This window comes from Diabrotica undecimpunctata, chromosome 5, assembly GCF_040954645.1.
Source record: "Diabrotica undecimpunctata isolate CICGRU chromosome 5, icDiaUnde3, whole genome shotgun sequence".
In the NCBI taxonomy this organism is placed as follows: Eukaryota; Metazoa; Arthropoda; class Insecta; order Coleoptera; family Chrysomelidae; genus Diabrotica; species Diabrotica undecimpunctata.
The window spans coordinates 95,213,434-95,239,706 of NC_092807.1; the positions used below are offsets into that span (position 1 = coordinate 95,213,434).

At 33.4% G+C, this 26,273-nt stretch overlaps 1 protein-coding gene across 4 annotated transcripts in view; it reads right to left on the reverse strand.

The window, feature by feature from the left end:
- Positions 1–2,752: 2,752 nt before the first annotated feature.
- Positions 2,753–26,273, reverse strand: part of LOC140441500 (uncharacterized) — a 116,931-nt gene continuing 93,410 nt past the window's right edge. For 2 of the 4 annotated variants that reach the window (XM_072532256.1, XM_072532258.1), the window contains exons 7-11: positions 14,645–14,733; positions 12,198–12,248; positions 11,053–11,118; positions 7,179–7,409; positions 2,753–5,277 (exon numbers count right to left, since the gene is read on the reverse strand). In XM_072532256.1, coding sequence (XP_072388357.1) covers positions 5,147–5,277; positions 7,179–7,409; positions 11,053–11,118; positions 12,198–12,248; positions 14,645–14,733 — 568 coding nt within the window. In that variant the 3' untranslated portion in view covers positions 2,753–5,146. The remainder of the gene's footprint in view (positions 5,278–7,178; positions 7,410–11,052; positions 11,119–12,197; positions 12,249–14,644; positions 14,734–26,273) is intronic. The other 2 variants (XM_072532257.1, XM_072532259.1) reach the window with 1 other exon arrangement.

The window sequence follows — 26,273 nt, forward strand, 5'->3', positions numbered from 1 at the left end:
TGAGTTTTTGTACAGTCCTTACACATTATTTTGATATCTACAGTCTTTTAAGTTCTTGGAAGGTGACAAAAACTTTCAGTTTTCAATATAGTTTTGCATTCGATGAAGTCTACTATAACAAGACCTTCCAACGCTAAAATAATGAGTATTCTTGAAAATAATCAATTATACATCGTTGGAAAAAGAAGAAGTCTAAATATAGAATATTCAGAACAGAACATAGTTTATTTCGGCAACAGTGTGATGATAATTTTAGAAAAGAGTTGGGAATACTACAAAGATGTACATCAAATTTTTGTACATTTTAAACAGGTATATGACTGTAAACAGGGAAAATGTAGTAGAAATGGAAGCATCCAGAAAGCTGGTAAGATTAGCCCACATGTGTGTTCAACATTCATGTGCACGTATCAGAATTTGCAGCAGTACATCATATGAGTTTTAAATCAAAACGGTCCTAAGATAAGGCGATTCATTTTCCCCTTTGTTAATCAACTTCGCTTTAGAACACGAAATTAGGAAAGCACAACCAGAATTAAGAACTTCGCTACTCAGGGAGCGAAGGTACTATTAGCTTTTGCTGAAGGTTTGACGCATTTGCACAATCCAAAGTTTTTATCCTTTTTGAAAGCGGAGCAAAGGAAATAAGGCCTTAAGCTCAATGAAGATAAGACCAAGACCAAAATGATCAATAAATGAATACAATTTAGAAGTTGTCCAATACTTGTGAGCGATGATAGCAGCCAAAAATAGTTATGAAACAGATGTAGAAGCTAGAATTATGGCAGGAAATAGAGCATATTGCTCCCTAGCGACGCTACTTAAATCAAATTGCTCTCAAAGACAGCAAAAACCGTAATTCGCCCCATAATGACATATGTAAGTGAGACGTGGACACTGAACCAGCGTGAAACAATTATTAGTCTTAGAACGGAAGGTCCTCCGGACGATCTTTGAGCCTTGTAGAGAAGAGATATCACGAGAGTACTCTATGGGGAAGAAAACATAGGATACATTAAGGCAATTCGGATAAGATGGGCAGGACATGTCCTGAGATCGAATGCTGAAAGACTAGTTAATACATACTACTGGGAAGGGATCAATGGCAAAAGGTCAGTTGGTCGCCTGAGAAAGAGAAAATATGCAGTAGCGAGTGATCTACATGGGACTACAACAATGGGAGATCGCTGCACACGAGTGGAGAAAAATAGTAAACGCGACCAAGATTCATGAGTTCTAGAGCTAAGAAAGAAGAACGTTAAAAAGCGTTACGTCAAAAGATCTATAAAGCAACGAGCACCTTATGAATTCCGCTGAGTTTTGTCCTTTGAATGACAATATTCTTAGGTAAAAAATGATGTTGCCTGTTAAAAATTAGACTTTTATCGTAAAAATTATTATTTTAATTCAAAATTGACCCTCGCCAACAATCATACGAAAATTGCATATGACCTGTTGGCCCTATATGACTGGGGTAAACTGAACAACCTCCATGTGATGCAAATGACAAGACGATGGTCCTGGTATATTCTGTAACGGAATATTTTACTTCGTATTAACAAATAGTCCCAACTCATCAGGAAGTGTGCGCGAGTAAGAGCGCATAAAAAGATTAATAATAACCTATACACCAAGATATTCTCGACTTAAAAAGAAGTGGACTAAAAATCCAGAAACCTGTCGCTGGTATCTTCCAGGTTCCTAATATCAGACGACTTTGAAAAAAATAAATGATAGAAAAATGGTTGGGAAGAAAACACAGAAACACACATTTATAATATACTACTAAGAACAAATATAAAAGAAAAAGAGGTTTAAATGCCTGAGCCACCAAAATATTAGGGTACAACCCTTTACAAAAATTAAAGTTACCAAAAAATGTACATGTTGTTGTTTAAAAGTGAATGACGTTTAATATTTTATTAGATTTTATAATTTTATAATATAATTTTATAAACAACATGTACATTTTTTGGTATCTTTAATTTTTGTAAAGGGTTGTACCCTAATATTCTGGTGGCTCAGGCATGTTAACCTGCTTTTAACCTGATAATGGAATTATTATTCCGAAAACGTTTGTTTTTTATGTAGCCCTTTTAAGGGTTTTTTAAATATACCTACATACAAAGATTTAAACCTCTTTTTGTGATACATGGTATACAGCCAGCTGCAGGAATTTATTTTCCTTGTGGATTTTTTAAATATAAAAGAGCTATCATTAGAGCTAGTTCTAAGATTTGCCTACTTTTCAGGAATTCAAATTAAGACCTTATTACAGTATATTATGCATAAATTAACATAGACCGAGCAGTCTGTAGAGTGACGACACCATCTTGTCATTGTTAGTTGTGTCTCTATCTTATATCAAATATAGCAGCATCTTTTTTTTTTGTTCGGGAAAGAGCGAGTGGGGAGTTTCAATGCGCTATAGAGAGACAGATCGAACAACCGCGAAAGATGTCACCACTGCTCGTGGCTGGCATGCTCAGTATATGTTAATGTTAATATATACATCTATGAGTATATGGCAAAAGCATTATTCTTTTAGCATTAAACTATGATCTTACTTCCGCGAGGCGCTTGTGTAATTATTTATATCTGCAACCAACAATACCGAACGTACATCAGTGAAAGGTTAGAATAAACAATAAATATGTTTCTTATTATACGACTTGATCACATTATTCTTTGGTGCAATCAATTATTTATTGATAATGCGGTAAGATAACTACAAATAAAACACAGATTTACTAAGCAATTTATTACAAGAAACAGTTCAGACAAAATTCTTAAGTTACATAAATAATTATCATTATGAAACGAATAAAAAATCAGCATTAACGTTTTATATATTCGTACATAGTCATATATTTACATTTCTGAACAATATGCTCAAACAACAAACTTTTAAAACTTATGTGTCAAACACATTGATATATTTGTAAAAATATGTGTAAGTTGTTTTGCTTTTATCAAGTTCCCACCAAAGCCTCAATAATATATATCCCTCTAAATAAAAAGCTGTAAGCTGTGTTATAGCATTGATAGCTATAAATTCTAAGAAATTAATACAACTGCGATGTGCTGGAAGAAATACGCTGTTAAATGACAGATCGCACATATTTTTGGAAGAAGTTGAAGCAGTCATCATATTCAGTAAAACTATTCTATCTTTTTTTTTATCAAGATATTATCCAGAGAAAGTCAAAAGTATATTTCATAGAATAAAACTGTTTTTTACTGCAGATATCTTAAGTTACAGGTTATAATTTGAGTATATACTGGTTATGTATATTTAAACTTTGTATATATGAAGTGGAAGCGTGGATTATAACAGAAGCCCGCAATGACAAGATAACGGCAATATTAGAAATATATAATAATCGAAGAATGATGCGGGTCTCATGGATGTGTCGAATTCTAATTCTGAACTAATCTTAGAACTGAAGGCGGTAGCCTAGTAAATAATGATTAGATCTCTTTAGAGTTATTATAAACAAACTTATGTGGTCCAAATGATTACCAATGTTCAATGAGGATATGGTAATGCAAGAAGTTCATGACAAATGAAACAAAGTAGCAGGAATGCTTTTTACACACAAGTGAAGAAAGTGTAGGGTTAAAGAGGCATCGAACTGACACAAATATCCCACTTAAAGATCTTGAGGTAGACCTTGCAAGTAGACTTATTAAAACAAGAACAAATAAAAAATATGCAGACTGTTTTATAAAAGAGAAAAATGTACAAAATGAAGTATTTTGTTCAGTTGGATGATAATTATGAAACACCGGATAATTATGAAAAGGATGATAATTATGAAATAGGACGAAGAAAATAAGAAAAATGCATTACATTTGTTTTAAGCGGACTGTGGGTGTAGAAGAAATGCTATGGAAGCTGCAGCTAACTTGATATAATGAAAATATAAAATGGTTAAAGAAAAGCAGTATAAAAGGGAACTTGGTTATTGAATATTATAGAAATATAAAGAACAAAGGCATTTATAATCACAAAATTACGTATAAGTGGATCAGCACTTCCATAAACACATAGTCTTACGTACCTGTGGGTGACAAAAGCTTATCGTCGCTTCGACGAAGCGACGAAGACTTACTATACTGAAAGAGTACCTTGCTAGCTCACGACAGTTCTTCGCTCTGATAGTATACCCACTTGAGGGCATTTTCCCCATGTATGAAGACATCGGCGCAAAGGCCTCCACTCTGGTTGTCGATCAAGGCAAACAAGGGTTTCCTCACCACTAACGAGTGAACAAGGCGACCAAATAACTCACGAACCGGTGCTCAAGAGACCTTTACCAACGGAACTAAGTTCTTGCCAGTGAGTCTGCTGGTGAGACGGTTCTTGAAAACAAAAAAAGTCTTTTTATAGAATTACTCCATCCTCTCCATTATACTTTGATCAGCGGCGGGAATACACCCCATGACTCAATGGTCTCAAGGTCATCATCATGAGCCCATGAGAGCGTTGCTTCATTTTTATACTGTAAATACCAAGAAAGCTTCCTCGATCATTATGAAAAACAGTCACTAGATTTCCTCCTAGAATTTTAAGTCCTTTACAGCCCAAGAATCACATCTCTTGTCGAATATATTATGCCCCAAGATGTAAAAAGTCTCACAAAGACCTAACCAACCCAAAATCAAAAAACACAAGCAGCAACTCTACACCTCTAAACTCCCACATGACTGGACATCTACCCCTTAGGCCCTTTCTGCTGCTGCTCAAACTCTCAAAAGTAAAAATAGATCAAATTCCCACTAATATTTGCCACCACTGAATATTTTACTAAATTATCAAACCAAAGGTAAGCTTCTCAACCAACTTAGAATACCTAAAAATCTTCCTCCATAAATAAGCGGCAAATTTTAATACAAATACACCATCAGTGTTCGAGAAATCGAACACAAAAATCGTAACATGCGATTAAAAGTGCAAAATCAACTACACAAGTTTGATATAGTAGGATCCTGAAAAATCCCCTTTTTATTCTTTGTAAACGCTCTCTCATATACACATATTAGATTAGCAGTCATAAAAACTGTAAATATTAAATGATTACTTATAGCAAAAATATAATTTTTTTTAAACTACGGTGGGAACTTTTTTTAGTTTAGTAGACGTTTACAAATACATTCCATTAACCAAGAAGTCAGCGTCGTGAGCGTATGCTTTACCACCTTTTCTTATTCTTCTTCGCACTACCTTCAATCTGCATCCAATTAAGACGGCCATGATAAAAGTTATTATTAAGCCTGAAAATTAAAAAAACAAAATAATCAGTAAAATTATTTTCATTTGTACTGGTAAAATAAAAATTTTTATCCCAGCAGCTTGGAAATTTATTGTAGAACTGTTTTTTTTATTTCACCTTTTTAGAACAAACTAAATGATATAATTTTGTAGGTTTTATTCAATTTATAAAATATTTCCAATCCTTGGTGCAGACAAAACAGAAACGTTCATGTTTCGCTACAAAGTAGCAACAAATCCAAAACAAATAATTTGAAGAAGTTGTAAGTTCCGTTTAGAGGCAGAAGACAGAGATGCGTAAATAAAGAACGGTGTACGTGCTATCAGTGAGCGAGATAGCGTAACCGCATGTGCAAACCGAGTAAAGGTTTTATGCTTTTAAAATTTGAGCAGTATTCGTTTTTAGGATTGATAGGTTGCTAACCTTGATAATCACCCTCAACATTTCTGTGGTAACCGCAGAGCTAATCCATCCACCCCACAATCACCGACCAATTCACCATCAGAGGACAAAAAAGATATTAGAAACAGCAGAGATGAAAACACTTGGAAAAATTGACAGTAAGACACTATGGCACAGAGCTAGAATTAGAGATATACGACGTAGATGCAAGGTGGAGAACATAAAGAACTGTATAAGAAATAGAAGAGTAGAATGGAACGATCATATAAGGCGAATGACAACAAATGCAGTAGTAAAGACGGCAAGAGACTGGGGATCTCCATGTTCATTGGTATATTCTGTTGTGTTGGAAGTACGTGCTCATAATGATCATATTTGTTTCTTTTTCGAAATCTATTAAGAAGTGACCATTTTCGTTCGTTTCTTCATGCAGAGTATATCTTCCTATAGTGGGTACGCACATTTTTTCTGTTCCTATTTTTGCATTAGCATCAACTATTACTATTTTTACATCGTATTGTTTAAATACAACATTCTATTTGATTTATAGAAGTCTTCCTTTATTACTATGTTTTTCTCTTTAGCCGGTACATGTATATTTATAATGCCAGTTTTTGTTATTCTCTCCTTATTCTTATTACACATATTCTCTCTGAAATTATTTTGAAGTCAACGATTAGATCTTCCAGTTTTTTAATTACCACCAAGCCTCTGCCTAACATTCTATTTTCTTCTCCGTTATTAAAAAATAAATAGCCATTTATTTATCAACATTCAAGATCTTAAAATCAATTTGTGGTAGTGATCACTAGGTACTTATTAAAGTCAAGCGTATTGTTTGAAGAAAAACAATAGCAAAATATGATTGATTCAAAGAGAAAACAAACAATAGAATATAATTCTATCCTTATTCCTTATTCTATCTTTGAAATTCCTCTTATGGTTCTTAATAATTTTATTTCTGTAGTTCTCATCAATCTTTTTGTTAGTGACGTTTCTGCTCTTGTTTTCGCTGCGTATGTTAGTACTGGACTTGGTCTTACACATGCTTTATATATCCGAATTTTGCTCTCTACGCTAATATATTTTTTCCTGCATATGATATCCCTTAGTATCCCGATATTCTAGCGGCCTTGTTGACTTGTTTTTTCACTTCCTCCGCAGTATATCTGTCGTATGATACCCATATTCCGAGGTATGTAGTTAAAATGCGTAAATTGTTTTATTATGTGTTTGTTAAACATTAGTTTACATCTAATGGGGCTTTTAGCTAAGACCATTGAGTGGGTCTTTTTAGTTGGACCATTTCAAACGCTTTTGTGAGATCCATAAAGCTTAGCAAAAGAGGTTTGTTCAACTCTTAGGGCTTCTCTACTAGTTGCCGTAGTATGAAGATCGCATCGGTTGCAAATCTGTTGTTTCTGAATTCTTGTTGTTCTTCTAAACGTGAATATATGAATAAATGAACCTTTAAGTAAAATCTGCAATAAATATACTTACCAAGCGATACAGATAGAACCGCTCCTTTCTGCGTATGCGCAATTCCGTCCTCTAAATCGTCAGCTCCACTTAATTTGTAAGCTACCACGTCCGGGTACTGCTCTTCTTCGTGATGTAAATGCTTCGTTATCTTCACTTTGCTGGTATCAATTTTGGCGTGTTCCATGTTTTCTTTAGAATGTTTCAGGTCGTGGGCCAGTTGTTCCTGAACGTGCTTAGGATTCGTTCCTTCTGTAAACATTTTTAGTAATCTATCATGGATGTGTTAAATATTGATGCCGATTAATATTATATTATTACTTATTATTATAGATAAATTAAAGGGATGAAGAGGTTGTTCGATAACTATGTAGCCTCTCAAAGATTTTAATACAAAAAACATTTTATTGTTCAGAAACTTTTGTCAATTTACTCAAATAACCATTCAGTTTTTTCTTTCCAACGAAGAGATTTTAATAAAAATTAGGTTAGCGTAGAAGTATTGAAAATGAAGGGCATAGTTCCAATAATGCTAAATTTATCCTAGATGTTAAGACTTTCAATTGAAATCACTTTATCGTTACTTACAAATAAGTTTCTTTTATATATTACAAAGTTAGAACAGTAGTTCACTTTTACGTACTGTCAAAACAAACTAATTTGCAGATAGCTTTGTGCTATTATCTTTAACCTATTGTAAGAATTAATAAAAAAAAACGGGTGTGGCGGTCCGGTGGGACTGCCGGTAAAAGTTATACTTCTATACACGCGTTCGCCGTTACAAATTTATATGGGTGTCAATCTGCACAATCATTACATATTTAATGCTATAGGTAAGAGAGAGCAGAAAGAGAAAAAGAATTAGGTATATAGGTATATGGTGCATCGTTTGCTGTATATAAACATTTGACCTGTAATAGGAGTATAGTAAATGAAGGATTGTATCAATATTTTAATCAAAATATATATTTTTATTTTCATATATGTATAAAAGGAGTTGAATGCAAAACAATTTTTTTATACATACTCTGCAGTAAAATTCATTGTTTATTTTGTTATTAATATAAAAATTGCAATACAATACACTGCAACATAATTCAATAAAATAATACAATACAAATTAAAATGCAATATTCATTAGTATTTAAAACTGTCAATATACATAACTTACTTTACGAAGATACAAATAAAAAACCAACAACTCGGATTATGTTGTAAATTTTCATTTTATTTTAAAATTTAGCATTTTTGCGTATATCACATATATTTAATAACATTAACGTGAGGTTTTTAAATATTTCAAAAATAAAAAAAGAAATTCGTATTGGGATTCGAACTCACGTACACCAGCGTATGAACCAAACACGTAAAAGATTTGCCAATTAGACATGATACTAACGGATTTCAAAATTGACAGTTGTCTGTCATACTTACAGTGATTATTTTGAAATACAAAAGCCTAAAATAATGATGAACATTTAATAAATAATAGAAAACCTATCACATAAATAATAATATTAATATATATTATATTATATATATAATATTATATATAATATAATATATTTATAATATTAAATATATATACAAAAGGAACATTTTTATTCTCGAGAGAGGAAGAGAGAGAAAATATATTTTATGTCTTTCTCTTACTCATTATCTTACATATGTAATGGTTTCACAGATTCACTCCCGTGCAAATTTTCAACGCCGACCGTGCGTATAATAACTTCAAAAAAATAGTAAAGAATATTCCTTTTGCTAATGTTAGTAAATTTGTTTTTTGGATAATGACATATTATATAACCACTTGAAATTATGGTAATTAATGTATTATTAAAGTACGCTAAATCTCAATTAGATCGACTAAATAGTTTGTAGGTTATTCAATTTGTTTATCCTAGAGAGTGATTACTTAAACAATTTTCTTTGGGGCAACTGATTCTTTGAGGCTTCAGTTTTAAGTACATAATATAGAACAATTTTATCAAAATTGTTAAAAAAAAACTTTTGAAAAAGGCCTGACTTTTTAGCGTTAAACATTTATAATAACTTTGATATTTTTTAAGTCACGCATTCGTAAGTCGACTCACTGAAAAGATGGTGAAAAAATCCATTCTTTAAAAAAGAACCTTCTACGGCCAATAGGAACAAAGATGGCATTTTTTTTTTCTTAAAATCATGTCGCCATTGTTTATTAACATTAAAAGCTAAAAATTTAACAGATTATAAACAAAGGTAAGTTTTATGATCCATTTTGTAGATGGCATACACAAAGAAGGAGTAAAAAGGTATATCCCATTAATGTGATGGTACTCGTAAAGTACTTTCTGTCCGACCTCCGCTTTTTTAAAATGAAACTTCAAATTGGATTGCGATTAAAATTTTTGCAATATCTCGGTTTCTATGCCACGTAGAAGCTTGATTTTTTTTTAATTGCGATAGCTCGATAAAATTTTAAGAACTGCGAAACTTATTTTCACATCCTGGAAAGATCAATTAGATAAATTTTTCATAAAAGAATTGGATTAATAGTTTAAATAAATATCTTTTGAGTATTAATTTATGATTAATATTATATATTTGCATAAAGAACATATTATATTATTTATTAAAATTTATATATTCCATGCGAAAAATAGTAAACTTTAATGACTTTTTTATGGAAAAAATTAATTAATCTATTTTTCCTATGAGTTTTAGGGGGGGGGGTGAACGTGTAAATCAGTTCGTATATTTTCTCGATTAAAATATATTCCTCAGTTTAAAAAATGAAAATGTATATTGTAATAGAAGGCAAGATATTGCAATTTTTCTAGCGCTTTACTTTCCATTCTAAAAAAACGGAGCTCGGGAATTGCTCCCTTTCACTTTAAAGGTTATAACTTTGTACACCTTCTTTATATATTTCATCTACAAGTTGAATTATCTAGATTTTCATTTATAATCACTTGAATTTTCAGCTCTTAATTTATAATGGAAATATGATTTAAAAAAAAAGTTCTCTTTGTCATAGAAGGTTCTTTTTTAAGATTGTGTTTTCTGGTCATCTTTTAAGTGAACCTACTTACAGGCCTGTGTCATAAAAAATATCAAAATTATTATAAATGTTTATAAGTTAAAAAGACAGCCCCATAAATATGAAAGTTAATATAAATGTTTATAAGCTAAATACACTTTTTGCAATTATCTCGGTAAATTGTTTATGTATTTTAATTTAAAAACTCGCAAATTAAAGAACTTTTTAAGATCTACAATTTTTATTTGAATAAATTTTATCTAAAATGTATACGAGACGTGTTATATGCAAAAAATGATTTTCCTCATTTTTTATGACTTAAAACAAAACAAAATCAGCTGTATGTCTTCAAGGATTTGTCATCAGCTATACCCTATCCCTCATATACCTTTTAGATTCTTCAAAAACCTGTAAAAGATTTTTTAATGGGTGATAACATATTTAATACACCGACCCAACTGTCAACCTCACGTGTACGTGGTGCGATGGCTGCAATATTAAAGATCCGTAACGATATGTCCAGGACACCACCATGGCTGAAAATCAGAAAGAAACGTTCCTCAGTCTGGGGTACCCCTATGGGAAAATGGTGTAAAGAATCCCCCGGTCAGCCAATAATGCCACAAAATTGAAAAGGATCAGTACTTGTAGCATTCGAAACTTGGCAAAGCAGCAAATAATCTTTAAGAAATAAAACGGCTGAACTCGTAATTACTGAATGGTAACTAACCAACAAAAGAAAATTGTTTTCACATCACACAGCATCATTAATATGAGGAGCGAATCACTATAAACACTGATTTTTATTATAATATAACATTATAAAATTTCTTTAATTATTAAACATCTTTATTAATTCATAATTCTTGAACTTACCATCATTCCTTACAGTGTTTGATATTTGCTGCCTTCCTAAATTAGGTTTGTAGTCTATTTTTTGTTCTGAAAGTACAAATCAGATATTATTAGGGATTAGTACATTATATATTGTTTATACATTAGACAGTAATAAATAATCATTACCAATTTTTACAAGTGTATTTAAAACTTTCATGTACAGATCGACCATTATATCAGTGCCCTCAACTTTTAGCCACATGTGCGTGACCGGGAGAAAGTATTCAGATAAAATAAGATACAACACCGCTCTGTGTGGACTACCTACGTCACAATGGACGGGGGTTTTAAAAACATTTCTAAACATTTCTAATTTGTGTGTATTTGTCCCATAATAAATTGGAAATATTGGTTTTCTTAATTGTTTGAAGAATAAATAAGGACTTTTGGTTATGAACATTCATTATGTTTGATTGGTATTATTTGTTATTCGTGAATTTGTGAAGTATCGGTATTACAATAAACGTATTTAAAATGGACTAGCCGTAGATAAACAGTTCTTCAAACTGATTCAATGGGGAAGTCGCAAAAAGCTACATGACGTTTATCTTCAAGTATTTTATTAACGCACCAAGTCTTGGTTTCGCTAGTTTTTTTAGACCATTCAATCCGGCTTCTAGCATTGCTTCAAAAGGAATATTATTTTTAGTCAGCTATGCTTTCATGCTAGGTTTTCACGAACTCATATTGGAGCATTTATTATTTTTAATTACCGTTATGACACGGTAAATTGCTTATAACTAAAATTGATCTTCCAGTTCATTTTACCATGATAATCACCTCTACTAAATTAGCATTTTAAATAAATATTTAGAATAAAGCTATTTTTATTGACCGCATTAAGAATTATAAGCCTTTGATCTTTGGAAATAGGGTGGGTGAGTTACGTGGACCACATTTTACGAATGATAGCATTGGGGAAGTAGAAGAAGGGAATGACTCACGCACATATAATGACGATGCGATCTGCATAAAGATTTGAAAGCGATTGGAGTGAGAGATGAAGAAGACAGGCACTCGACAGGGAAGGCTGAAAAGGCTATAGCGCCATCTGATGATTATGATGCAAGTGTTTTATAAGAAAGTACCCAATATTGATGATTTTTACATATATCTTTTCTTACCTCTATTTTGGATATTCTCCTGCGCATTACGTTGTTCATAAATACCATCATCTAAAAGAAAGAAGTATCAGACATCTTGTTATTTAAAGTAGTGGCGATTATGAACACATGGTTTCTATTACCACCCCGTAGACTGTATACCTGGAGGTCACCACAGGATAATGAACAAAATTGCATTAGAAATCAGTTCGACTTTATTCTAATCTGGCATAACCCTTGGGCCAGATGAAGTTCATATCGAGCTGATTAAACTTATAGACGAAGACAATTTAAGTGCAATAACTATTTAAGGGGATGGTTAGGTTGGGATGTGATTCTCGAGAAATAAGGGTTCATTTCGTAATAACTTCCCTGCCAATAGGTAGCAACGCACAGGTTGATGTAAATGATAATAAAACACATTGCTTGATGTGGTATATTCAGATGAAAAATAAAACAATAGACATTATTAAAACTACATTATACAGACACACACATGTTGATTGCTATGTAGACAATATGACAATGCCAATGAATATGGCAGACAACCGTTGACAGCATCCTACGTCACAATGGTTGACAGGGTTGTCAAGTATAATCTTGTTACAACTATACTCTTTAACAACATGTACAAATCTGGTGAGTTACCCTCAGAATCGCTGCTATCGACCTTTGTTCCGCTACCAAAAACCAAAACCCCAAACACTGTAATGACTATAGATTATTCAGCTGAATGTCACACTTATTAAAAACATTTTTAAAGATTATACATGCAAGAATATTTAGAAAGTGCGAAGCGGATATGAGTAATAGACAGTTTGGCTTTCGTAATGGCTTCGGAACAGTGGAAGCTCTGTATAGTTTCACAACTCTTGCCCAAAACTGTCGAGATCAACAAAAAGATGTTTTCGTTGCGTTTATAGATTATAAGAAAGCTTTCGACAAAGTTAAACATAACATTCCCATGGAATGTTTAAAGAGAAAAGAACTCGAAAAATGACATTAACATAGTGAGAAATCTCTATTGGAACCAACAGGCTGTGGTAACATTAGATGGAAATAGCACGGATGCACAACAGATAAGTAGAGGAGTGAGACAGGGCTGTGTACTTTCACCATTACTATTTAATATATATTCCGAAGAGTTATTTACGCAAGCACTTGAAAACTGTACAGAAAGGATCAAGATAAATGGTGAAAATATAAATAACATCCGTTATGCTGACGATACAGTCATTATCACTGAAAGTGAGACAGACCTACAGGCGTTACTAAACACAATTTGTGATACTGGGGAACAGTTTGGTTTAACAATAAACATAAGGAAAACAAAAACCATGGTTATCAGTAAGAGGGCAAAGTCATTACAAGGATCTAGATAAAAAAGGTAGATATTGAGCAAGTGTACAAAATGAAATACTTAGGAGTCTAGATTACGGAAGATCTGAATCCGAAATCAGAAATTCGCTCAAGAATAGAGCAATCAAGAGCAGCCTTTTTGAAAATGAGGAAGTTTATGAGTAACCAAAGACTCAATCAGCAAATCCGATATCGGATGGTAAAATGTTATATCCACTATATTCTTCTTTATAGTGTCGAAACCTGGACTGTTAATGTTGAATTAATGAGAAAACTGGAAGCTTTTGAGATGTGACTTTTTAGGAGAATTTTGAAGATACCATAGACCGATCATATTACGAACGAGATGGTGTTGCACAGAATGGGAGGAGATAGAGAACTTTTGACCACCATTAAAAGACGAAAGACAGCATGTTTGGGGCACATACTTAGAAATGATAAGTACGAGTTGTTGCAGCTGATTATGAAGGGTAAAATCGAAAGAAAAAGGGGTCCTTGTAGACGACAAATATCCTGGCTGAAAAACATTCGCGACTGGATCGGGTTAAACACACAGACGCTCTTAAGAAAAGCAGAAGATAGAGACGAATTTGTCATGGTTATAACCAACCTTCATTAGTGGAGACGGCACTAGAAGAAGAAGAAGAAGAAAGTAGTGGAATTAGTCCACTATATTTCCCCATTTAAAATTATTGATATGAGATGTAGTGTGGAAGCGGTTGACAGACGGTGCTTTCTGAACATAAATAATATGCTCAATAACAGCTAACATTAACGGTTTCTTCGGGTTTAACGTAAGGTAAGCTTAAGGTTTATTTTTCAGTTTTTCATGTTCAGTACAGTAATAGCTGTAATAGTGTCATGTGTGACAGTTTACACTATATTTAATTAGAAGTTATATTCTATTTTATAGGTACTGTTTTACGTTATTTTAAACATCCAATAGGTACAATCAATTAGTGGCTAGCTGTTAGGGCTAGTCAATGTAGAAGCAAAAGGCACCCACAAAAAAAATCGTGCCCACGCTACTGAAAATATGGGAATGTTTTTTTCTTATTTAGAACTATTTCCGTTTGTCGTGTTAATAAAATAACTTTGTAATTTCCTACCTGATGGCCAATTTTCTTGTTGAATCGGTTGTCTGTAACTGTTTTCCGGGTAGTAATTTCCGACTTTTGGATAGGCTGCAGAAGCTTGACTAAAAAGAGAAGTGAAACGTTGGAGATTGAAAAATTAACACTCAAATTTAAATTAACTCATAATTGAAAGTATACCTCACTTCTATAGATGCAGATTACACTATTAGAATTATATTTCAGCATTCTTGACGTATTTTGTTTAAGAATAAATGGTGAAGTTTCACTTATCGTTCTCAAACTACAGATTAAACAAATTTTCTGAAACTGTTTTCTTGTGGCATGTCTAAGTTAAATATTGTGTTTATAATTTTGTTAAAAAGAGTGTATAACCTCCAAAGATGTTGATGTATGATAATAACCCGTAATAGCGAACGATAAAGGTGGCTAAAAACCTAGAACAGGGAAAAAACTAAACTAAAAACAAAAGGAGAAGAAAGAAAACGAAGTGGTCTAACTTCAAAAGACTAGTGAGCATAGGAATTGGAAACGTTCCTACAATAATTGACAATTCATAACAAATAGACAAAAAAGTCGTAGAGCTAGAAAACATCATAAAAGAAGCACTAAGGAATAGCACCACTGAAGAAGAATAGGAAATTCACATGGGAAGATTTAGAGCCATTAATCAGGAAATAAAAAAAAATGATAGGGGGAAGAACAAAGCCAAAAAGAAAGTCAGAAGAACAAGAAATCAGGAAGATAAAAATAGGACAAACAGACTGAATCGGCAAAAACCGGCACTAATAGAATGTCGCAGCTAACAGTGGGATAACTATGTAAAAGAAATGGAGCCAGGGGGTCAAAATATGCAAGAAATATGGAGGCTCCAATGAACTTTTAGAAAACCCATTCCCCACTACACGGAAAAAACAGAATCGTCTACTCAGTAGAAGAGAAAGCTGGGGTGATAAGAAAAAGTGTACACTGAATTATCACCAAGACGAAGAAATAGACTTTATCGAAGAAGTCGAAGAAACAGAACTAGAAACGTCAGAAGAACAAAAAGAAATAATAAATCGCACATCACCAAGAAAAATAAGTGAACTGATCAGAAAAAGTTCAGGCAAACCACGTTACCAAAGAAAACACGTGGTCCAGACAAAATCACTAACAGAGCACTGAAATATCTTCGAAACAATTGTATATCTGACAACGATAACAAACGCAATATTAATATACAGACTCTTCCCAAACCAACGGAAGAAAGCCCATGTAATCATGATACCAAAGCCAGGAAATAACCACATATTTCCGCAAAATTACAGGCCGATTAGCTTACTTCCAGCAGCCAGTAATATAGTAGAGCGAGTTATCCATACCAGACTCCAATCAGAGACACACAGATTAGGGTTAATCCCAAAAGCACAATTCGGATTCAGAGCTCAACACTCCAGCGAACTACAAGTACTCAGACTTACAGAATACATAGCCGCTGGATTCAATGACAAGCAATATATAGAAGCAGCCTTTCTGGATGTAAGCAAAGCCTTCGAAAAAGTGTGGCATGAAAGACTGGCATACAAAATGAGAGATTATGGATACAGCGGTGCCATGACGAAACTCATCTCCTCTTACCTAATCGATATTCTTCACTACTCCTGTATAGCATATACACAACAGACGTTCCAAAAATACCCAGGACACTAATCAGCCTTTATGCAGATGACACTGCAATCGCGGCAAAACATAGGAACCTGGATATGGCTGTAAGAAATCTACAGACGGACTGGATATGATAGAAGAATGGAGTATCCAATAGAAAATAGCAATACATCCAGAAAAGACCCAAGCGGCTATCTTCATAAAGATAAGAGATAATCCAGAAGAACAGCTAACAATGCAAGACATACCTGTCGAAAGATAGTTTTTACTAAGTTTCAGACAGCCCTCAAAAAAATTTACAAAATACACAAAGACGGCTTCGTCCACCAAAAAAATTATTGAAATACTAACAAAAGGTGCAAGCCACAAAAAATACTAACAAAACCCAAACAACGGGGGCAAGAGGGGCACACATCCTCAAGCGCCGAGTCACCGAACTGGGCGGGGACTCGAGGACCGTGCAAGCAATACAGATCGATGATAAGTCACTAGAGATAGCGGCAATAGAGCGCCTTACGCTGGTCTGCATTGTTCGGGGTAGGATTTCCTGTGGGGGGTCTTGTATCCAGGATTCATACATGACAAGCACTTTTCTGATAAGAGAGCCTCTATAGCACATCAGAGCGCTATTGGGGGAAAGTAGATGGTCTGTAGCTTTGGAGCGGGGTGTGGGTGATTCTTGTTTACTAGAGTAAATCCTCCTCGCTCCAATGAATTGTCCATAATGTCATACTTAAGGGGTGTAAAAGTTTCTCAGACTGGTTTAAACTATTACTTGCTTTGCTACCTGTAGAATTCAAGAATTTTGATAATTGGTAAAACCTGTCAATATTTTTTAAGTAATATAAAATTAAATAGCTTTACCTTTATTTGATCCCTCAGTTCTTGAGTTAACGAATGACATGTTTCTATAACGATAACACCAATACGTTGTTTAGAAATTTTAAATAAATATTGTAAACTCGCATATGAGTCTCCTGTTGACAAAAAACGCAAAGTAACAGCTGTGCGATCTTGAAGAGATATATATTTTCGAAATGTTATATCTCTTTTTGCAGTTGTAGGACCTAATAGATATATTAGTTTATTAATTTTTCAAAGTTTTCTGCAAACACTAGAGTGAAATTTTTAAAATGAATGTCAATATCTCCCAACAGAGGCGTTTTGTTACGACTTAAAAAACAAGCTCCAATCCAATCCAATGTCTTTTTGATATTTTTTTTTGAATTCATTTCTATTTGTAAAAAATTGAATGAGAAAAAAAGCTCCACAGCAGCTATAACCAGATTTTCTGCCTTCATGGTCGGTGCATCACTGAAATAAAATAACAAGAGCATGGGAACGAAGCGAATAAAACGAACGCTTCGAATAACTTAAGCATTTGCTTATTTGTGCATGCTTGGTTCGATCGATTCGATTGGTTCGTTTGGAAGAAAATGATCTAGTCAGTAAGCACCTATATATATATTGACCGATTTAAGGAGCGTATACACAAATAGACACACAATATTCAACACTTGTTTTATTTCAATCTAATTATTTCATTACTAGTTCATACAACTTATTTTATGTTGTCCCCATCTTACGATATCTTTTATGTCCCCATCAGCAATTATACCATCTCTATTCCTGCTGTTACTTTTGCCTACATACCATAATATATATCCTTCACCTAGTTTTTTTTTTTCGACCTTTTTCTGTTCCACCTCGACTATTGAATGTAAGAAAATTGTACTCTCCTTCTTTTAAGCGTATTTACTAATTCTATACTCTTACCTGTAAGACCAATATTTCAAGACCCTATCCTCATTTTTCTAACCCATAATCGTGTTTGCTTCTGAAATAGTCCTCACCCGGAAACCTGGCAGCGTAATTTAACAAACAACGTGTACACAAAATGTTAATTATATTTGTAATATATGAGAATAATGCTAATCTGAAAGTAGTTTGGATAATGCTATAGGTTCACGTCAAGAACGCTGAAATAAACTACAGAAAATATACCTTGTCAAAAAGTAATTTTTGTAGATTTAATAGTTGTATATAAGTTTAATTATTTACATTTTGTGATTTGGTGGTTCAAACGGTAAGTAGGTAGATTAATTATAAATTAGGAGATACATAAATAATGATACTGGGGCTGCTACATAAGTTTTGGGATATGACAACATACGTGAAGAATGTTAAGTATGGTATTATTATTATTATTATTATTTTTCGTTTTTGAAAAATATGTTAACAATATTGTACTACGACTACATCAAGAATATTCCCTTCAGTATAATTTATAATTTCAAAACTTAGTTCCCCATCGCTTCATCGTAGATAAATTGACATTATTTTTCTCTCTGGAAGCTGTCTGTTTCGTGCAACCTTATCTTACCTTATCTTACCTTATCTTAACTTATTATTTTCTTTCTGTTCTTACAGAAGAAGTAACATTTGTGTTATTTCCTCTCTTTATCGAATGACCCCCTCTTTAATTGGGTAAGTAACCTTAATTTACGTAATTATTTTAAATACATCTTTTTTTTTTATCTACATCTTAGTTACTATATTGCAGCTAACAATTACTTCTAACAATTTTAGTTTCGACCGATGTCCCACAAATTCTCACAACAATAGTTCTAATTTTGACCGATGCTATGCAAATCTTTGCAACAATGTTACGTTTAATATACAAATCTATACGTTTAATATATTTTCGTTTCTTTTTTATATTTTTATCGATCTTGTCTTTTTTGTATTATAAGCATCCCATATCTCTTTATTTGGGATTCAAATATTTTAAAAGAGTGGAGCTCATTTTTTTGTGAACAATTATACTTTTACTTTTCTTTTTTGTTTTTTGTTTATATATTTTGCGTGTTTATCATCTTCAACAACTGAGCAATGGTGCCTTCGAGACACAAAGTGTATTAGTGTCCTGGGCCTACTTCTTAGTAGTTTGGTTGACTGTGTATGATACACCAAAAAAATCATTTTTCATATTAAAAAAAAAAAACATTTTCAATAATAAATTATGATTTTTGCATTTTAATATTTAAGGTCTCTCTTAAAACTTGACAGATAACTCTATTTCATTTAGTAAACTGTTTCTTATATTTGATCTCCTGGTTCAATATAGACTTGAACTTTTCAACTTATGTTTTTAATAGATACCTTTTTAAGGAAATATTTTCATCCCAGTATTATTAACAATGTGTTAATTTATTTTTCCATACCGTAACTTATAATTTTCTTAATGTGGGAACGAAATTAGTTGGCATTGACGAGACTTTCTTGTAATATAGTGAAATTATTTTTTAAAAAAATTTATAGGCAATTGTTTAAATTGTAGCAAAAGAAAGTGAAGAATTTTTCTACTCTATAATATAATATACTAGTTAATTAATTGGTACATCGTTAGTTAAATTAGGATCGAATATTAATTACATTTTATAAATAAGATAATGATCTTTTATAACATCAAGATCGAACTAAATGTTGCTGATCTCTCGAGCAAAGAAAAATCTTAATTAAACGCCGAGAAATACTTTAGTCGAATACTCCAGACTTAATAGATATTGTTTTGGCAAGAAAATATCATTAAATTACTTCAAGAATTCTTAAATCTATTTTAACATTAGTGACAAAATACAAATTCATTATGAGAGATTAAAATCCAACGCTAATAAATAAACACAGATTAGAATTAATTTAATCTGTCAAAGGAAATTTACATGAAATAGTATTTCTGTTAAGAGTAAAGATCCTGAACAACCAAAAAAATAATTTGTCAGCTAATAGCCGAAAAGCGTACAATAAGACAAAGACGGCAATAATTGGAAATCAAAATCATCAAACACGCATCGACCAATTAGTTCCTAACGGATTTTCAACTTCCAGTAACCCAAGTTCCTTCCTTCTATTACAAAAGATGATAAAAGTTGGCATCGTACCAATTTAGAAAAAGTATATATTTTTGCAGAAGATCTTGAAACAAGATTTCAATCTAACAAAGGTGCTGATGCATTGCAATTCCACTTAAATGAGCACACTGACAGAGTTCCACTGGTTATCTGTAAGGATGTTGCTAAGGAATTAAAAAATGCTCAGAACAACACCAGGATTTGACCTAATAACAGGAGAGATTTTGAGGGGATTTCAAAGAAAGGTTTTGGATAAATCAACGATTTTACTCAATGCTTGTATTTGGCTTACCTATGTACCAAACGTATGGAAAACAGGCGACCTTATAATGGTTGCAAATCCTGGTAAGAGCTTAAGTAGGGTAGAGTCATATTGACATATTTCACAATTACAATGACGTCCGAATTACCATCCTATCAATTTGACTTTGGCTTCCTTCTTTCAGCTCCTTTCTATCTTGCTATTCTCCATCTCTAAGGTCTCACCTTTTTATGGACGTTCATTTCATCCCTCCATGATATTGGGAGTCTGCCTCTCTTTCTATTTCCACTTGGGCTCCAATCCAGAATCTTTTATATATACCTTCTACGATCTGCTCTTTTCACGTGCCCATACCAAATTAAACGTTTTTCTACAATAAGTGATGGATTCGTGATGGAAATTGGTTGCAGTAATTTTGGACCTGTATTGTTTGTTTATTACCCAATTCTTTACTCCGTAATTCATTACACTACGCTTCTTATTCTTCTTCTTATAGTACCGTGCACCTATAGTGCGTTGGCGAATTATCTTAATGTCAGACGTCTGTCTTTTGCGGCATGCAAAAGATCGCCAGTGTTATTTATGCCTGTCCAGTTCTTTATGTTCCGTAGCCACGACATTTGTTTGTGACCTACTCCTCTCTTACCTTTAATCTTTCAATGGATGATTAGTTGAGGGATTGCGTATTTTTTTCCTCTCAGAATATGGCCGAGGTATCCAATTTTTCGTACCTTGATCAAATTGAGTAGTTCTCTCTCGGTATTTGCATTTCTTAAGACTTCCTCGTTTTTTACCCTATCTGTCCATGGTATGCGGAACATTCTTCGCAATGTTCACATTTCGAAGGCCTCCAACTTATTAATGGAAGGTACTCTTAACGTCCATGTTTTCATGCCATATAACAATATGGACCATACATAGCATTTAACCATCCTGTAGCGGAGATTAAAGGAAAGATTGCGGTTACATAGTAGTGGTTTAAATTTGATAAAAGCTTGTCTTGCTTGTTCGGTACGGCATTTTATTTCTTGTTGAGGATCCCATTGGTCATTCATCATCATTCCCAAGTATTTAAATGTTTTCACTTGATCGATTGGAGCATTATCTACTTGCAGTTGTATTCTTAACAGTGCGTTTTTTCTTATTCGCATGCATTTAGTTTTTCCAGCATTTATCTTCAAGCCATATACTTTTCCTACGGTGTTTATTTTATTTAACACCAACTGCATATCATGTTCGTTGTCTGTTATTATCGCGGTATCGTCGGCGTTACGAATGTTATTTATCGGGAACCCGTTTACCTTTATTCTACACTCAGAGCCTTTCAGTGCCTCTGCAAAAATGTTCTCCGCATAAAGATTGAAGAGCATAGGAGACAAACTATACCCCTGTCGCTCACCTCTTAAAATTTCAAATTCTTCTGTGTTGGTTGATTTGTTCAGTCTCACTCGTGCTTTTTGATTCCAATAGAGATTCTGGATAACTCTTATATATTCCTCGTCAATGTTAGCGTTGTGTAGCATTTTTATCATTGCGTCATGTTTTACGTTGTCAAACGCTTTTTTATAATCGAGGAATGTTATGACTATATCCTTTCGTTGATTCATGCAGTTTTGTACAAGCGTATTCAAGCGGAAAGCTGCTTCACGTGTACCCAGTCCGCTCTTGAAACCAAATTGTGTCTAAACGCTTAGATCTTCCAGCTTTCTAAATATTCTCGTGTGAAAGATGAAACACCTTAAGCAATTAGCTCATTAAACTTATCAGTCTATGGTCTTTGCATTTTGTCGCTCTTTGTGATGTAGGGATCATTATAAAGGTTGAATAAAGCCAATCCGTTGGAATGTAACCGGTGTTATATATGACATTGAAAATTGGTACCAGCATGTCGATGTTATCATCTTCCAACAGTTTTATGGCTTCCGTAGTAATTTTATCCAGTCCAGGGGCCTTGCCTAGTTTTGCTACTTTTATAGCGTACTCCACCTCGACGCGAATAATGGGAGGGCCGGATAAATTTTCCGTGGGTAGTTAGTAGTTGGCAGATTCGGTCTATTATCCGCAAAGAGGGACGAAGCATAGTTTGCCCAGATTTTAGCTAATTCTTCCTGGGTATGAACGTAGTTTCCTTGATCATTCTTCAGGCGAGTCTCATGGTGTTTCTTGTATATACTCGAAATTTCTTTGACCTTTTTATGTAGTCCAAAGCTGTCTCCCTTTTGTTGTAGTGATTTCAATTCTTCTCAACATTCTTTCATCCAGCTTTCCTTTGCGTTTTTAATTCTTGCCCTTATCGTACATTGGATTTCCTTGTATTCCTGTTGATTCTGATCTATTTTGTACTGTATGCGTTGCTCCATTAGATCAAGTATCTCTTCCGTCATTCACTCATTTTTGTGATTTCTTCTTATTTTACTTGCGACTACTTCGTCAGCCTCGACTATAGCTATTTTTATTTTCTCACAGGTTTCCTCTATGCAATTTCCTTGTATGTTTCTCAAGTTCTCGTTGATGTGCTTACTGTATGTGGATCTAACTACGCTACGCACCAAGCTGATATTTATTTTCTCCTTTACATTTCTAATAATCTATCTATACCATGAAACGCTCTATGAAGCGCCAAAAACAATTGGTCTAAAAATTAATACTTTAAAGACAAAATTTATAACCAAAATTGTAGTCAGCGAAAAAGTTCAGTAATAGCTTACAAATATCGACGACATGAGATTCGATTAGGCAGAGATAACCAGACAACTCAAAATACAAAGAAGGATAAGTCTCACATGGGATGACTTTCGTAGATTCAACAACATGTTCAAGTCTAATATTTCAGTTTGTTTAAAAATAATGGTTTTTGGTAAACCAATGTATTTTACCAGTTTTTACAAATGGTGCAGAAACACTAACTCTGGCAAAAAGTACAATATATAAATAGTTACACAACACAAACAGAGTTACATAACACGCAATTCAAAAAATATTCATGGCTAAATGGGCTTGGGCTGGACATGTTACTAGTAGACGGATGATAGATGGATCAGAAAGATTCTAGAATTACGATTAAGACAAAAGGCATACCGAAGCAGAGGGCGACCACCGACTAGATGAACGGATGATATAAAGCGCATCATCACAAATTAGATTCAAGAAGTTCAAGATAGAAATAGGTGGAACATTTTACGGGAAACCTACGTTCAGCAGTGGACAAATATGGGCTAATTGGTGATGATGTATCCCAGAGTTCCCCGTCCATTTGTTTGATAAATATCCTTCTCTGTGCTAATCTACTGGTTATCTCTTGCTCAGTGGTTCCATTCTTTGACAATATGAATCGTAAGTATTTAAATTTTTCAGTGCCGGTAATTTCTCTATCTTTGTTCATTACCAAATTTTCCATTGCTTCTTGTTCTTGTTGTTAAGTATTCGGTCTTTTCTAGGTCTATTTCCAGCCCATTTTTTGTGTATTCCTCTTCTAGTTTTCGGAGCATATATAATAAATTTTCTTCATCTTGAACCGTTATCCTTGGTCATCTGCAACACTTAGTTTGTAAAATAAATGGTCTTGGATTGGTATTTCCATACTTTCACATTTCCTGTTCCATGGCTTTAATATTTGTGCTAGGAATATCTTGAACAGCGTCGGAGACGTAGAGTGTCGTTGCGGTAAGCCTTTTATTATCTGTAATTCGATTAAGGATTTAATGGCGATTTTAACTCTTACCCTGTTGCTGTATAGATTTTACACCGCTTCTATTAATCTCTGAGTTGTCCCGATTTCTTTCATCGTTTTCCATAGTTATTTTCTGGAACTGTGTCAAACCATGAAACGGTTCCTAAATCCAGTCTTACCAGGACTTACAGATGTCATTGAAGCAAACAGAAAAAAATGTGTGTGTTCTGTTATCTTCCTTGTCTAAGGGATATGATTTAGTACGACATGAAGGTATTTTCCATAAGATTTAAGATATTTAAGATCATTACTTCCTAATCATTTCTATTAACTTTTAAAATCCTGTTTGACATTAAGAGACATTCTCGTATTAAATGTAAAAACTTTTATGGGGACAATTTTTTGAGGGATCTAAAATCAATTTTGGTGTTTTAGTCAATGTTTAGACATTTATTCCGTAAAGTGAAACCAAACTTTTATGAAAAAAATATTTCTTTGTAGATAAACGTTAATGTGGAAAAAGTCCCAATTTGAAATCTAATATAAAATGCTCTTCGTGTGAAGAAATTTTTATTTGAATAGGCTAGAGTTTTGTTTATTATTAAACAATGAATTTATCATAAATAGTTGTTTTCCTTCCCAGTACTTTATTAATAGAAACTCAGATGGCCAAAGCGCTCTCCAATGTGAGCATTCCGGCGCGAGACAAAAAACAAAAAGTTTCACGTAGGGGTATAAAATCCAAAATGGATCCTAATGCAACTTATGTAAATTACAATACAGGGTGTTTCAAAAAAAGGTAACCCCGTCTCTAGGGTAGGTAAAAAACTGAAAAATAATTGGGGTTTGCTTAGTAAAAAATTTTTGTAACGCCATCCGTTTTCAAGATACAGGACGTTGAAGAAAAAAAATTTACGCATTTTTTACGATTTTGCCGAAACTACTGGCAACATTGTAATGAAATTTTATACGAATATGTTTTGGAAGCTGATACATCCCATGAATTTGTTTTTATATCAGATTCTCATAGATGGCGCTAGTTACACGGATCGTACTAAGTATTAGTTAATATAACTTTTTTAAGAGTATAATTATTAATCAAAATTTCAAGTAAACTTAAACATCATTCAATTTTACACGAAAAAGGTACTCTTGGTAAAACTCGATACTGTGCACCGTTTTCGGAATATTTTGATTTGAAAATTATGAAGTAATAATTGATGCTGGTATAAAATAGTTAGTAATTAAACAAAACTCACAAGAAGAAAATTAAATTAATGACTAAGAACATAAAATAAAATTCAATTACAGTAAGTGTTCAAACTGCCCTCCGTTTTGGCAAATACACAAGTCTGTTCTTTTTTCTAAAGATTCCATTAACCTTCTAACCGGTAGTGGATCAGCTATGATGTCATTAAATTGACGTTGAATTCTTTCTTCCAATTCTTGGCGTGAATTTACCTCTGTAGCATAGACTTTTTCCTTAATATACGACCAAACTGCGTAGTCCAAAGGGTTAAAATCGCATGACCTAGGAGGCCAATGAATCGGAGCTTCTGCACCTCTACCAATCCATCGATTCGGAAAATGATTACTCAACCAATTACGACACCTTCTATCAAAGTGTGATAGAGCTCCATCGTGCATAAAAAATAAAGATCTTCGCTCGTTTAGCTTTAAATCTTCTAATATCTCGAATAAGGAATTGTTTAAAAAATCAAGATACATATCACCATTTAAATTTCCAGGTAGAATATGATAACCTATTAATTTGTTACCTAAAGTTGCTGCCCAAACATTAACTTTAAATGAGTGTTGGTAATGTGATACCCTTTTGACTCGTGGATTCTCATCACACCAGTAGTGTGCATTATGGGAGTTAAACATACCATGTCGCGTAAAAAGAATGCATTTTAAAAAATTTGGATTGTGGGCTGTCCTTTGTTGCAATGTTTCACAAAAATCCACTCTAACCGGTAGATCATCTGGCAAGAGCTCTTGGACTTGTCTATAATGATAAGGATGTAATTGCTGTTCTTTCAGTATCCGCCAAGTACTTGAAGAAGTATTTATTGTCTTGCTATATTCCTTACGCTAACTGTTGGATCTTGATTCTTCTTCTTCAAGTGCCATCTCCGCGGCGGAGGTCGGCAA